The sequence below is a fragment of the Olea europaea genome, chromosome 1 (assembly GCF_002742605.1).
Source record: "Olea europaea var. sylvestris chromosome 1, O_europaea_v1, whole genome shotgun sequence".
NCBI classification, from domain to species: Eukaryota; Viridiplantae; Streptophyta; class Magnoliopsida; order Lamiales; family Oleaceae; genus Olea; species Olea europaea.
In genome coordinates this window covers 12,056,968-12,071,012 of record NC_036237.1, presented here as the reverse complement: position 1 = coordinate 12,071,012, position 14,045 = coordinate 12,056,968, and the positions used below count along the sequence as shown (strand labels likewise).

Genomic DNA, 14,045 nt, shown 5'->3' with positions numbered 1-14,045 from the left:
TTTCACCTTTTGTACTTTCAACACCTAACACCACTGTCCCACTGGGAGTGCCAAATTGTTTCGCGCGAGTTAAATCGCTAACAATTAAAAAGGATCAGACGATTGTGTAAGGGACGAAAACCTCTTGAGACAAAGTCCTAAAAAAGGGTGTTCTTTTATTGGAGATGAACTTTACAATTGGAAATGAAAAACAACGTGCCTCCAAGGGGCGCAAACACACGAGTTACTGAAAGAAAAGTGTTTAAGTCTAAAAAACTAAGAAAATGAAAATTACATGTTCTCTGCTCGAGAGTTTTGGATTCGGTCCTTTTCTTCTATGTCTTTTCTCCCTTTTATACTTCATAGACGATCTCTTTGTGATTAACTACTCTAAAAACTGCTTGATCGTCATATAACTACCCACTTTCTTCGTAGTGACCATTTTGTCATGAAACTGCCTTTTAACTGCTGTCATTACCTTTTATCGTTCAACCGCTTTCGATTGAATTCCTTGAGTCATGGAATGTGATAGGGCTGCTTTAAGAACTGCCTTGATAACTGCATTTCTTGATAACCACGACGCGTTTTGTCTGTTGATACCTTGGGCGACTTGAAGGTTTGGGCGAGAATAGAATAACAGCTCTGGGCGACCGTATGACACTCTATTCGTTCAGATTCTGGGCGACTTGCAAACTTGGGCGATGGCGTTACCGCATTCTTGGGCCCCCTTATTTGGGCCTTCACCTTGATTCGTTTGATTGGACTTCGTTCTTTGGGCTATCTGATTTGGGGATCCTCCAATTGGGCTTTACTCCTTGGGCTGTTCGATTTGGGCTGAATTTTTATGTGTCAACAGTAACCTAAATTACTTAGGGCCTATATGGAAACGATTTTTCCTCCTAAAAAATTAGTTTTTTGACCGTTATTTCACTATTTCAGCCGACATATTTGACTTCTTCTCTTATGAGTGGATCTCACTTTTCTCCTGACGGTCAAAAAATCAATTTTTAAAATTACTCCCAAGCAGACTTTTAACGAAGATTCTTTGCTTTGTACCAAGTTAACTATAGAATAATCAGTGATTGGATTTCAATGGTTGGTTCACAAGCAATTAAAATATTATTACTTTAAGTACAAGGTGTCGTGAAAGTGCTTGCAAAAGTCATCATTATTACAATATGTTGTTGGTTTTCAGATGCTCGATAAAGGCCAAAGAAAGATGATTTTACTTTATGTCCACACTTTTATAAATATGCCTTTAATTTGAAAAAAATATATATAAGAATTTAAAACGAAGAATTTGAACTTCTAGTAAACTTCAAATATTATTTCCCATTCACTCAATATCGTGAAGAATCGGTCATCTCTTTGGTCTTTTACCGAATGTTGAAATTTTAATTTTTCTAATCAAATATTCCTTTCACACAACAAAATATTTCTCGTATGATTTTGATATTTTTTTTAATCAAACTTATATAATAGGATATTTTTTCTATATATATATATATAATCAAATATTCCTTTCACACAACAAAATATTTCTGGTATGATTTGATATTTTTTTTAATCAAACTTATATAATAGGATATAATGTAAACTTCAGTAAGTTGTTCTTAGTTTCATTTTATTAAAAGGGGTAAATTATTTTTATAATTGAGAAAATAAGTAATTAAGTGGGGAAAAAAATCAAATGATAATGTGACAAATGGTTCTAGAACAATAATCAAATAATTCACACTTAAAGACTCAAAAATCTCAGCCATAATTATAAATCAACGCAATACATCATATTTCAATATTTTTCTTGAAGTTTAAAAATTATAAGTGAAAGTTAATTACTTTATTAATGGTTCTGGCCGAAGGTTTGAAATCTTGCTTTTTCACCTTTTTGGGTCTCGGACTGCCCCTATTGCATGAAGAACAATCCTATTGTTAGATCCATTATTACTGGGCCTAGGAAGTTAGTTGATGGGCTTTCTCTATTCATTAACTTCTCAATTCAAAACAACCTAGAAGCACAGGAATAAATAAATAAATAAATAAATAATAAAACCTAAGTCCTAGTTTGCTAGAGATTAAAATTTAAATGAAAGTTAATAATTAATTGTAATCATATATTTCATGGGATTTACAACTTTTCAACCATATATTTTTTCGTATTTTATCAAAATCTACTAAAAATCTGATTTTAATTCTCACCAAATAGGGGCTTAGCATGAGTCATGTCAAAACGGGCTCTATATGGTCCACTCGGGAGCCGACCGGTAAAAATGGCCCATGACCTAGCAGGTAATTCAAGTGGGCTGATTCACGGACTTACTGATGTAAATTTCGATCTGAGTAGATTATACTGATTGGACCCAACGACATTGATATTTGAAAATTTAAAAAAAAAAAATCAATTTTTTTATTTAGCCTTAAGCCCTCGTTTGATGATTGATGGTCTTTAATTTAAAATGCTTTTTTCCTACATACTCATTTTTGATCATACATTCACACAATAAAATATTCAACATGTAAATCTAAAATTTTTCTCTACTTTTTAATCTCACATCCTTCGAAAATTCATTATTTCAAACATTACTTTTTCCAAACAATAGACATCACACATGCCCTACATAAGGCCGTTCAACCTTAAATGGCTTTTGTAGCCTTAAATGAGGCTGCTTCACAAAAGCCTTAAAATAAGGCTTCTCATTTAAAAATTATTATTGAATTAATTTTTTATAACTTTTTTTATTAAAATAAATTGTCGCATTATCATTTTGTATTTTTTTTAATATAGAAAACAATGATTTATTTTATTTTATCTTGTTAGCTCCCGTTTTATCTTCTTTATTTTCATTTCGGGGTTGCATGTTACAAATTATTGTTTTATTTTAAGAAAGTGAATAAAACAAGGGAACAATACACAAATCCTACATATAAGAAATACATTTCAAAACTAATAAACTCTATAAAACTTTTCAAAAATCAGGTGATAAATCAATATATTAAATTTTTAAATATAATTAATCATACCAATTTCAAATCCAAGCCCTTCTCTTTCTCTCTACTCTCTATCCTCTCCCTTACCCTTCTCCCAATCGAAGACGGCCATCGACTCCGACGATCACTCTGGCTACTACTTTGACGACCTCTTCGATGATCGCTCCAATGAAAGCTTCGATGACTGCTCCAACGACTACTTTGACGATAGAAAAATCTCCAAAAATTTATGTGTGACCAAATTTATTGTTCGTGACTATATTTGTATTTTATGTTACTATTTATGATCAAATTTGTTTTGATCGTAACTGTATGTGATCGTCTAATTTGTAACTGTAGGTAACCAATTCACTGACTTATGTTATCTGTGATTAATTGTGATCAAATTTGTGTTTGATGTGATTAACTGTGATCAAATTTGCATTCCATATGACTGTTTGTGAGCAAGTCAATCTTAACTGCGACCAAGTCACAAACGAACACCATCAACAAAAAAATGGTTACAAATAATCACAACGAACACATACTTGATCACATAGAATCACCACGAACAAATCTACACACAAGTTATACAAATATCATAATCCACCACCACTTACCACCACCTCCAATGCATCACTATTAATACCTTTTAACTTAAAATCAATGACCATACATACTAAATTCACCTCAAATTTCACAACAACAATCATCACCACCATAATCTCCACAAACACCTTCAAAAAACACCAACCAGCACAACCGTATTCTCAAATGTAGATCAACACTACTACAGATTTACATCACCGACAAATCTGCACACCGCAATCATAGCCATCGGAGGCGACTGCAACAACTCCGGCTGGAGCCAAAGCTTTACAGTTCGATCCCAACGGGTTGTTGTGTTAGCACCACCAGCTCAATCGCTCCAAATTCTCCCATTTTACCATCCTCAGGCCATTCATAGAATAAGAAATAGTTAAAGAAGCCTTCCAGAATCAAAGTCGAAAATCACATATGGCCAACGAAGACACCAACACATAAACACTCTACACACCATCGCACAAATACCTCTATATAGCATGAAGGTCGCTGCAACACCGTTACTGAAGAGGCTGAACAACGGTGAAAATAGAGGAAGATAGAGGAATTGCTACATAGCAGCGTCACGTCGGTTAGAGTGATGGTAGTGATGGCAATGGACCGAGCTGACTCGTCGGTTAGAGCGATGGTAGTGATGGACTCGGCTCGGCCCTTTAACCCACGAGCCGAGCCGAGCTTACAAGCAGCTCGTGAGCTCATGATTTTTTAATTTTTTTTTTTGGTAAATTGCACGTTTTGGACATTTTTTTAAAAAAAATAAATTTTTTTGACGAGCCCACGAGCTTGGTTGGTGGGCCGTGTGCCCACAAGCCGCTCGTGGGCTCGACGAGCCGAGCCCTGCTCGGCTCGAGCTCGTCATTTGACGAGCTCGAGCCGCCCACGAGCCGGGTTTTGACTAGCCGACGAGCCGTTCGGCCCGTTTGACATCCCTAAGCGATAGCGACCTTGTAAGCATCGTCAACGTTAACGACGATAACACTGATGGTGGTTTGTGATAGAGAGAAGTGAGAGAGAATATAGAGAGAGAAGGAAGAGAGTAGAGTGAGAAAAGATAAGGAGGATGATTCAGGTTTGAAAATGAAATTGGGTTAGGATAAATGGGGTGAATATGTGATTAAATATTAATATTTTAAAAATAAATTATCACCAGATTATTGAAAAAATGTTATTAAAATTTGATTTTTGAAATTGAAACTTCAAAGGTAGGGTTTATGGTATTTTTCCCATGAAACAATCTAAATTATGAATTGGGTTGACCAGCAGACTGGTTTTAGGCTTGGATATATTTTTATTAGCAGATTAAGACCCGACTCGCTACTCGATACGGGTCAATCCATAAAAAGGGCCTGCCAAGTCCTCACCTGGATGAACTAGTTCAATTTGACCTTTCCATTTTGACACCACTAAAGTGTTATAATATACTAAATAATACAATGGACAAATTATTTCCTTTTCTTTTTCAGTGTTGTTCGATTCTCTGTATAATTTAGCCTTGAGTGTTATCATGTGCCTACTACATATGCCACTTAGCCCTAAGTCTAGTTAGTTCGACAGTCAACCAATAAGTCAAATCTCTATTCAAGACTTAAATCAAACTGAGTTAACTACACTGATTGAAAGTCTAACGTTTTCCTCGGTAGAGTTGTAAGCGGCGTGATCAGTTTTTTGAAAGGCGCATCAATACAAATGCAATAAACGCATAGTGGCATTGCATTGAGGCTACTTTACTATTCTATTTGCAACAACCCCATGCCAAGTATGTCGTCCCTATGAGCTTGAACTCTGTAGAAAAACCACATGATCATATTTATGAAATTCTGTGAATTCTCCCATATACTTTCAATAACTTTCGCATCAAAATGTGATTGATCGAATCCTTTACAGGAGTCACCAGCCAGATCATTCACGTGTTTGACGCGGAAAAATGTTGAGAAATCGACATCAGCAAGATTAATACAGAAGGATGAAGGCATTGAAGACAATACTTTGTATCCTGTACCCACCACAGGAGCCCTTTAACCTACATGTTTGTTGGCCATTGAGTGATGAAAAACAGGCTAGGAAGAGTCAATGTCAAGAATGACGATACACAGACCTACCTTGTTTTATTCTCAGCTAGTATGTCAAATCTCAATTCAACTTCTACAGATTGATTAGGTTAAGCCACTTTAGTCTTTTGGAGTTATTTACAACTATAAAGGTGTAAAGGACAAAGATACTGGTATTATTAGAAAGGGACATGAAATCTTTCCCATTTTTGTAAGTCAATGTTAGCAGAACACAACGTTCTCTTTTTTCCATCCACAAATGGAAAAATAATTTGAAGTTAGAACCCTTTTCATCATTCGTTCTTTTAGGCGTCATCAGTACTATCAGACCTCTGCTTTTTAGGTGTAATGACTATTCCTAAAGCATGTTCATTCCTTCTGGACCTTCACTGTGAAATTGTTGAAATCAATTCATGATTTTGAGAAATTTTCTGGGGTTTTTAGTCATTCTGGTTGCATTTCAATCTTTCTTTGTTCATCAGATAATGAAGTGTAGCTTTTCTGATTATGATCTCAAGCAATCAAGATAAGAAATTGCATCACAAGTTTGTTACAAGAAGATAAGAACTATGCAGTTGTGATTTGGACAATGGCATGCATTTCGATTTTCATTCAGTTCTGAGAAATTTGATGATGTCATTGCTTCAGAGTTTCATACGAACTACGCATTCACCGTAGACAGTCTCAACAGCCACATATATACTTTGATTACTTTCTGAAGTCGATTTAATTGCCTACTACTATCAAGCTTACCAATGATCTCATGAAATGTTTGGTTAAGTATACTGAAGAATACTGCATAACATTAAGGAATAAGAAACTGAAATCTTTGTCTATTGAAATGTCCAGTATGCAGTATCAAACATGCCCTTGTCTTCAGAAAAATCTTTTAAGTATACTGGAGAATACTGCATAACATTAAAGAAAAAGAAACTGAAATCCTTATCTATTGAACTGTCCAATATGCAGTATCAAACATGCCCTTGTCTTCAGACAAATCTTTAAGCCCTCTTGGGGACTTTCTTAAAGAGGAACCTCTTCTTCCGTCCTGAAAATGAAAATCACCTGATGCAGTGGAGGGATAGTCATTTACAGCTAGGACTAATGTGGTATTTATTTACAATAAATAAAATGAGGATTTTGTAAATCCAGCATAGCACATGGGAGGTTTTGATCCTTGTGTTCTTACTAGAATCTTTTGATTCTCTTACAAATTAACTGACCAACTAAGATCATTTGAATCATACATGCTAAGCCAATGACAGAAACAAGGACAACTGTGATTAATTAGCTATAATATGTTCAAGAACAGCACAAAGGGGACAAATAATTTACTTTAAGTACCATTAAAGAAAATAATACAATGTTTATGTTACAGGTTACCTCTGAAAGAGGAGTAGAAGACTTCACATAATGCCACAAAAACAAACTAAATTTATCTCAAAGTTTCCAAATGTTTAAAGACATTGATTTCTCATACTACTTTGAAGTAGAAGTACGAGGTGTCCCTAAATTAGATGGGCCTTTTTCTCCGATGCTCGGACTAGAATGTCCTCTTCCACCAGACCGGAGAGTCTGCTCTCCTCTTAGTTCGCTGATGCGCGGACTGTATGCTTTCCCTGAAAAGCTCGGGCTCTGAAGAAGTTTAATGTCTCTTGCTGGGGTTGTCGAAGAACTCGAGACCTTAGGACTGCAGATATGCTTGACCTCACCACGGCTTCTGGTTATCATGTCATCTAAAACGTCTCCATCCTCTGCAAAGGAAACTCTTGCTCCCAGTTCTCCCTCCTACATAAACAATCCATTAAAATTGCAAGTACCAAAACATCGATTAGAGCTTTTAAGAAATTTTACCGTGGGAAGGTTGAATGGTATCCCTGGTGCCTCTTCATAATCTGCAGCATCTAAATCCTGAAGGTGTGCCCCTTTAAAAAATTTGGGCAGTAGGTATTGTCTTACGGGGACCAGAAGCATAATCAACAGAGGGAAAAGGAGCCCCGCAATTGGAACCCATGTAATGCCGAAACATAGAAGCAAATAAGTTGTTTGGAATATAGTAAATATCACAATTGTCTTGAAAGGTACAGTCTCCACAAAGGTGGCGTGGTACTCCTCCAATACTCTGCAATTATGAAGACGATGTTCAGGAAGTTAAGAAAGATACAACGTTTAAGGAAAAATCAAATTTCAAAGTATTTGGAGAACATACTTGTATCTTCTGCTTGGTGCAGTGAAAAGTAGTAATATCCTTTCCCAAAACTGATTACCCGGTAAGCTTTCAATTGCCATAAAAGCAAAATACCCCCAAAGGACGGAGCTTGGAATCATTCTTAAGACAGGCATAGCAGCAACACATCCACCCACCATAATGGCTTGAAGCAAGTTACTGAGACGTTGTTCTTTTACCTCGATGGGAAGTAAATCATCAATCTCCTTCTCAACATCAAAAACTGTTTCATCTACTGGAGCATCAAAGCTACCCAAGCTCGATGCTAACTCAACGGTCGATTCTTTCAACTCCTTCAGCCCCTGGTGAAAAAAGAACTTTAATGTCAAAAAATTGTGTGTGAAAATGTTAAAATCGCCTAAAAATATGGTTCACCACGATTTCTCATCGTTGTCCTTTTCTTCTCTTCAAAGTGAAAATATGAATACTTGAAATGCAAAAGACTTGGTTATTCTTATAGCATGTAAATGAATATGCTAATGAGAATGAGAAAGCGATAAATTTACTTTGGAGATAAATCTAAATGTGCATCAGAATTGTGAAGAAATATGAAGCATACTCTTTGTGATGCTTCCTGGTATATCAGAGGAGTCTGCATTTGTTGATAGGCTTCTTGCATATTTCCATATGATTGTCCCAAGCTTGAGTTCTTTCTCATACTCTGTCGTGCTGTAGCAACTAGTTGGTTCCGAAGCAACTGTACATTCGGGAATTTAATTTTTACTGTTACTATTTACAGAAGCAATGGAAAAACACTGGGATTCCTATGCAGCCTCGCTGCAGCTATAGTAGAAAAATATCAATAAAAAATTAAATAAAAGAAAAAGAAAAATAAATAAAAGAGCAACTCCATAAAAAGAAAACCCACCACTGCTCAAAAAGTTGACTAATAATAAGACATAAAGATGAAGACAAGGAATATGATCCATGAACGAAAATTACCTGGTGTTTGAGAGTAGCTAGACTTTTCGTATGCATTGGAGACTGTGGGATTACACCATTTGATGGAGGAATGCCAACAAGACCACACATTAATGTCTGTCCAAATGGTAAATCAAGATTATATCATAATAGAACCCTGAAATCAACTGGTAGAAGTTTTCATGGCAAAAAAATGAACTTAGCATACCAGAAATCCCAAAAGCAGTAAGTCGTAATGGAAGGAAGGTGGCTTCCTCAAATTGAATTCTTTCTGCTGAGCCAATTGAGAAGCTACACTATGGTCGAAATAATAAAGTACTGCAATCATTGTTGCAGGAATAAAAGCTCCAAGGATATAGAGAATGGGTACGTTTAGCATGTCCTGCCAATTGAAGTCCATATTCACAACTCAGTTTTCATTCTTTACAGAAACTAAAGTTCTTAACTCGTAGATTCAATCAATATACATGCCTTAATGACAGTCCAGTTCTCATAGGCTCCTGGTGACCACGGGTTTGGGCTAAAGAGACGCCTTGGAATCCCTTTTGGAACACTTCCAGCGGGTATGTACGTCATGGCTGTCCAAACCAGAACCATGAGTGGTACCCCATAATCTGCTATAAGGCTTCGAAGCCAACCTGAATGATGAACATTATGCCGTACAGTTGCAAATAGTGAGAATTGAAAAGGATAAGCAAATATACATGTACATCTGTTCTAAGCACAAGCAATGGTGAGAAGCAGCTCTGTTAGAGTCTCCTCATATTATAAATATCAACCATATTTCCTTACCGGTTCCATAACGCCATGACCTTGCTTTTCGGCTTCTCAAGGCAGTTAGCAGTAGACCAAATGAGAGAACCACAGCAAACATGCCATTAGCAAATCGCCATGAAGGTATAAACTCCACTGAACTTGGATCTTCCCTTTTTGGAATACGAAACTCATCCACAAGTCCCTAAGTATAGATCATAACAGAAGTGTATGTCAAATATCAAATTCTAAAAGACTAAAATCCTTACTATATAGACATTCTAAAGAAAAAGAAAATATTGGCATTTAAATTCGTTGAAGTAGGATTGGCATTTAAATTCGTTGAAGTAGGATTTAGAGAAACAAACTCCACATTTTCCTTACTCTGATAGCTTGCTGCATGAAAAGCATAGCAATAAGCATTCCAAATAATTCTCCAGCCACACGAGTAAACCTGTTGATAATGGAGCAAGCTCCTAAAATAGCAAAGAGGAACAGAAGAATTGCAGTCCACACGCATACCCTGAAAGAATTCGACAGCAAGAAGCGGCCATTAAAGTAAATTAATCATCACTAATTCGAGAGATCAAAATTAAAGAAAATCTATGTCGAAAACTTAAACACAATGCTAACCATCCCGTCCATGCGAGAAACAGTTCACGGCCCAATTCTGGTCTCTGTTTAGCAAAGGTGAACATGAAGGTGTACATGATCACAGTAGGCTCAGCAACTCCCAAAATCAGTAATGGTTGGCCTCCAATAATTGAATGTATAATCCCACAAATTGCAGTCGACGCTAACGTTTGAACTGCCGTTAGAACACCATCTGAAATTTTTGGTCTCTTTACTCATGAGTCTAAATGATTGACACATTCCATTATTGAATAAATTTGGCAAGTCTAAAGGTGTTAAGAATCTTAAGCTTATTATTTGCGATACCTGTATTTCTTTCCAGTTGCTCCCCAAATGAAATCACTGGGATAGCAGATGCGAAAAATATATATGTCGTGGGTGCCAATATCCTGAAAACAATCAGTACAATGTTTCACAGAAAAAACAGTTAATCAAAGATTATGCTAAATCAATGGCGAAAAAACAAATCGGATTCGAAGGACGAGATTTTGATGTTACCTGAAGCCAGCGCTGAATCCACCAGTCCAATCTTGCTTGTAACACTGTAGCCTTCCTTTAATGTCATTCTTGATTCCACGAAATGGCACAAATGTCTCTTCCATTCCGATAGTTAGTTCAATATACTAAATTTCTTCAATTGCTTTTGAATTAAACTCTAAGAGCTCAGAAGGATTAAGGACAAGAATTAACGGGTACACATCATCGATATATTCTGGCACAGCATTATACACACAAAAAAAGAGGGTTACCCAGATGCGAATTCCAGGAAAACGTGTAAAGATTTGGAAAGATAGTAGATTACATGATTCAATGCCCAGTACTTATTTCCAGCATTCAAATTCAATAACTTTTAGAGCAGCCAGAGATCAACCAAAAACTTGAGCTTAGGGGGGGAGAGAGAGAGAGCAATGCAGGTCAAAAGAAGATGACACAAACAGTTAATTAATGTCAAGTAGACGTAAATACAAACAAATTGGAAGAGGGATAGAGATACAGATGAAGCCAAGCTGGCTTTGAAATTCGCATCAGTATATACTTCCTTTATAAGTAATAAATAAATATGCATGTGCCCCGGGAGTATTCCAATTATGCAAAAGATAAGGGTGACGTATACTCAACTTTCCTGACAATCGCAATGTGAGTATTTGATTCTTGACACATGGATTGGGATTCTTTTTGTGGACACCAGTGTACAGACAGTTCTTATTCTCTAATTTGGTGAGACATATTCCACAATTAATTTCTCTCACGATACTCCAGGACGATGGGGATTTTTAATAAATAAATATGCATGTTCTTTTTGCCTGTTTGACTTGTGGAGCGAATCATTGGTGGCGCCCATCTTCTGTTTTTATAATTAATGAAAAAAAAAATCATAATATGATTATGGAGAGTATGTTTGGCTGTTCTAACTATTATACGGTATTAAAAAAATTTAAAATGTTTTTCATTTATAGTAATTTTTTTATTATAAGTAAATTAACTCATAATTTTACTTGCTACTAAAATTTTGACACAAGCGATTTCTTACTTATGAATTAATTTTTTAGGTATTTGGAAATCCAATTTATAGTGAATTTTACTTATATATTAATTTTTTTACTTATGCATAATATTTTAATTATAAATGTTTTTTTTTTTTATACATGAGTTTCTTACTTATAAGTGAATTCCTTTTTACTAAATTTTGTTTATAAGTAAATACATATTAAACTATGAATAATTTTATCTGTAAATTAATTTTATTTGGAGTGGAATTACAATTCTTAATAATGACATGTGTTGGGTATTTTAGTAAGTGATACCTAAATAACTTCTGGGCAATGATGAAAAATTGAGGCCCGTTTATCTTCATAAGCTATAAGCCTAGGATTGAAGAGTTATAAATTCACACCACAATTGATGTAACCCAATTGTGCTGGGTATTTAGAGGAAATCAACTCATTAGGTTAGGTGCTCAATACCCAACTTTGAAGATAATTTGAAATCACGTGAGATTTAAATGGTTGCAATGGTTATACTTCCTTATCCTTGGTAACCATTTTTAGTTTTCTTGAAAACTATCTACTCGATTCTTTATGGAAAATCTATTTTTCCGTTGCCTATAAATTGGAGTCTCTTAGCCTCACTTTCTACACACCAAAACCGACCTCTGCTTTGTGCATTTTTGAAACCTGGCTTCTGCCTTTGTGTGCTTCTCCCTATGATTGGAAAAGAAACCCAAATTTCGCCTTTGTGTGCCTATGTCTCTGTAACTGAAAAAGTCTCCAATCGGTGTTGTCTTTGTGGTATTGGATTGAACTTTTTTGAGCTAAATCAAAAGGGGAATTTATTGTTCTTCAATTTTTTTTTCCCATTTTGATTTCAAGTTAATTCCATAACTAACATTGTTGATTTGTTCAATTGTAGGTGGAATTAGCATCAACATTGGGTATCAGAGCGAGATGGGGGTGAAATTTCTGGCCAAAATCAGACCACACATCGAAGCAAAATCGGTTGAATTGTGTTTCTTCAAAAAGGGTTTCTTCAAAAAGGGTGGAACTGAAAATTTCAAATTTCGGCCAAAACATTGATTTGCCGAAAAATCTGAGCACATATCTGAGCTCTGCAGATCGAGGCGCCTCTTACAGGATGGTGCGTGATTCGGCAGTGATCGATGATCGATGGCGCGTGGCTCTCTGACAACGGCACATGGAGGAAAATTTCGACAAGCTTCCTTTGGGTAGTTTGCTTGTTTTCTGTTTCAGGTTACACAGAAAAAGTTGGAAGATTTTGCCCTTGGTGGGTCGACAGTCGCAGTTGCCATATATATATTTATTGAATTACTTTAGGCCAAAATCGCGGCCCTAAAACAGTAAATTTGCATCTCTCATAGTTTATGGACTCAAATAGGTCCATTCTGGTAAATTGGCTGAAACCTTTACATTATCACACAAGCAGATCATCGTGTCGGGTGATCATTAGGATTGGGGGTTGTCATTACTTGCTGGTAGAACCTAGGATTACTTGCCATTCTTTATCGTCTTTAGATTCATTTGTTGAACGATGTTGTGTTATTTAATCTCATACTATTTTAGACTTATACTCAGACTCCTATTCTAGTTTCTTCCCTTTATCTAAGAACATGATTCTCACAAAATCCTAGGGTTCTAGAATGGCGTATTATTATGAAACCATAGGAATCTTGTTACTCTGTGTAATCTATGTGACCTGTGACTTTTATATATCTGACTTTGTGTTCTGTGCATTTTTGGGTAAAATGTCTATACATCACTTTCAGTTTGGTATCTTTAATGATAAAGGAGATTTTTTCAATTTGACAACAAAATATGAAAGTATTTTTGTTCAACAAAAAGTTTCTAAAACTATTGATGACTCTTTTCCTACAAACTTGACTACTGAAGAAAAAGAGAATTTGGATGAATTGACATATATTTCTATCATTTACATTTGTCTGATGCGGTATTAAGAAAGGTTGGTAAATTAAAATCAACTGAAGAACTTTGAAAAAAATTGGAGGAGCTTTATGTATCTAAATCCACTCAAAACAAACTTTTTCTACTTGAAAGATTTTTTAACTTCAAGATTGATTTTTCAAAAGATTTGGATGACAATTTGGATGTTTTCAATAAACTTGAGCAAGATATCACTAACTGTGGTGAGAAAGTATCTGAAGAATATAAGGCAATCATTTTGTTAAATGATATCCTTCACACTTATAAAGAAGTTAAAAATGCTATTAAATACGGGAGATATACGTTAACACGTGAAATTGTCGTTAAGAAGTAAAGATATGGAAATGCGAGCCGAGAGAGTTGAGAGAAAAAATGGTGAGGTTCATATGATGAGAGGTAGGTCTCAGTTTAGGACTCGTTATAAACAAAGTGGATACATATCTGGTAGTAAAAAGAAAA

General features: G+C 35.6%; 1 protein-coding gene across 2 annotated transcripts; it reads right to left on the bottom strand.

Moving 5' to 3' along the window:
* Window positions 1-6,915: 6,915 nt before the first annotated feature.
* On the bottom strand, window positions 6,916-11,017 carry LOC111394417 (probable boron transporter 2). Of its 2 annotated transcripts, XM_023020244.1 has the most exons (13): window positions 10,934-11,017; window positions 10,630-10,843; window positions 10,438-10,520; window positions 10,132-10,324; window positions 9,883-10,021; window positions 9,538-9,703; window positions 9,217-9,383; window positions 8,954-9,127; window positions 8,767-8,862; window positions 8,384-8,521; window positions 7,807-8,126; window positions 7,452-7,719; window positions 6,916-7,385 (listed from the first exon to the last, which is right to left on the bottom strand). In XM_023020244.1, exons 2-13 carry the CDS (start codon window positions 10,731-10,733, stop codon window positions 7,077-7,079), a joined length of 2,157 nt encoding a protein of 718 aa, XP_022876012.1. In that variant the 5' UTR covers window positions 10,734-10,843; window positions 10,934-11,017; the 3' UTR covers window positions 6,916-7,076. The 2 variants fall into 2 exon arrangements, with proteins under 2 accessions (XP_022876012.1, XP_022876003.1); XM_023020235.1 differs by having other exon boundaries at window positions 10,630-11,011.
* Window positions 11,018-14,045: the final 3,028 nt, after the last annotated feature.

Excerpts from the sequence above, each read along its gene's own strand:
- LOC111394417 (XM_023020244.1), bottom strand. The coding sequence starts at position 10,733 with ATGGAAGAGACATTTGTGCCATTTCGTGGAATCAAGAATGACATTAAA. Across the intron at positions 9,128-9,216 it reads AGAACTGGACTGTCATTAAG|GACATGCTAAACGTACCCAT; the intron begins GCATGTATATTG and ends TTCAATTGGCAG. Across the intron at positions 7,720-7,806 it reads GCACCAAGCAGAAGATACAA|AGTATTGGAGGAGTACCACG; the intron begins GTATGTTCTCCA and ends TCATAATTGCAG.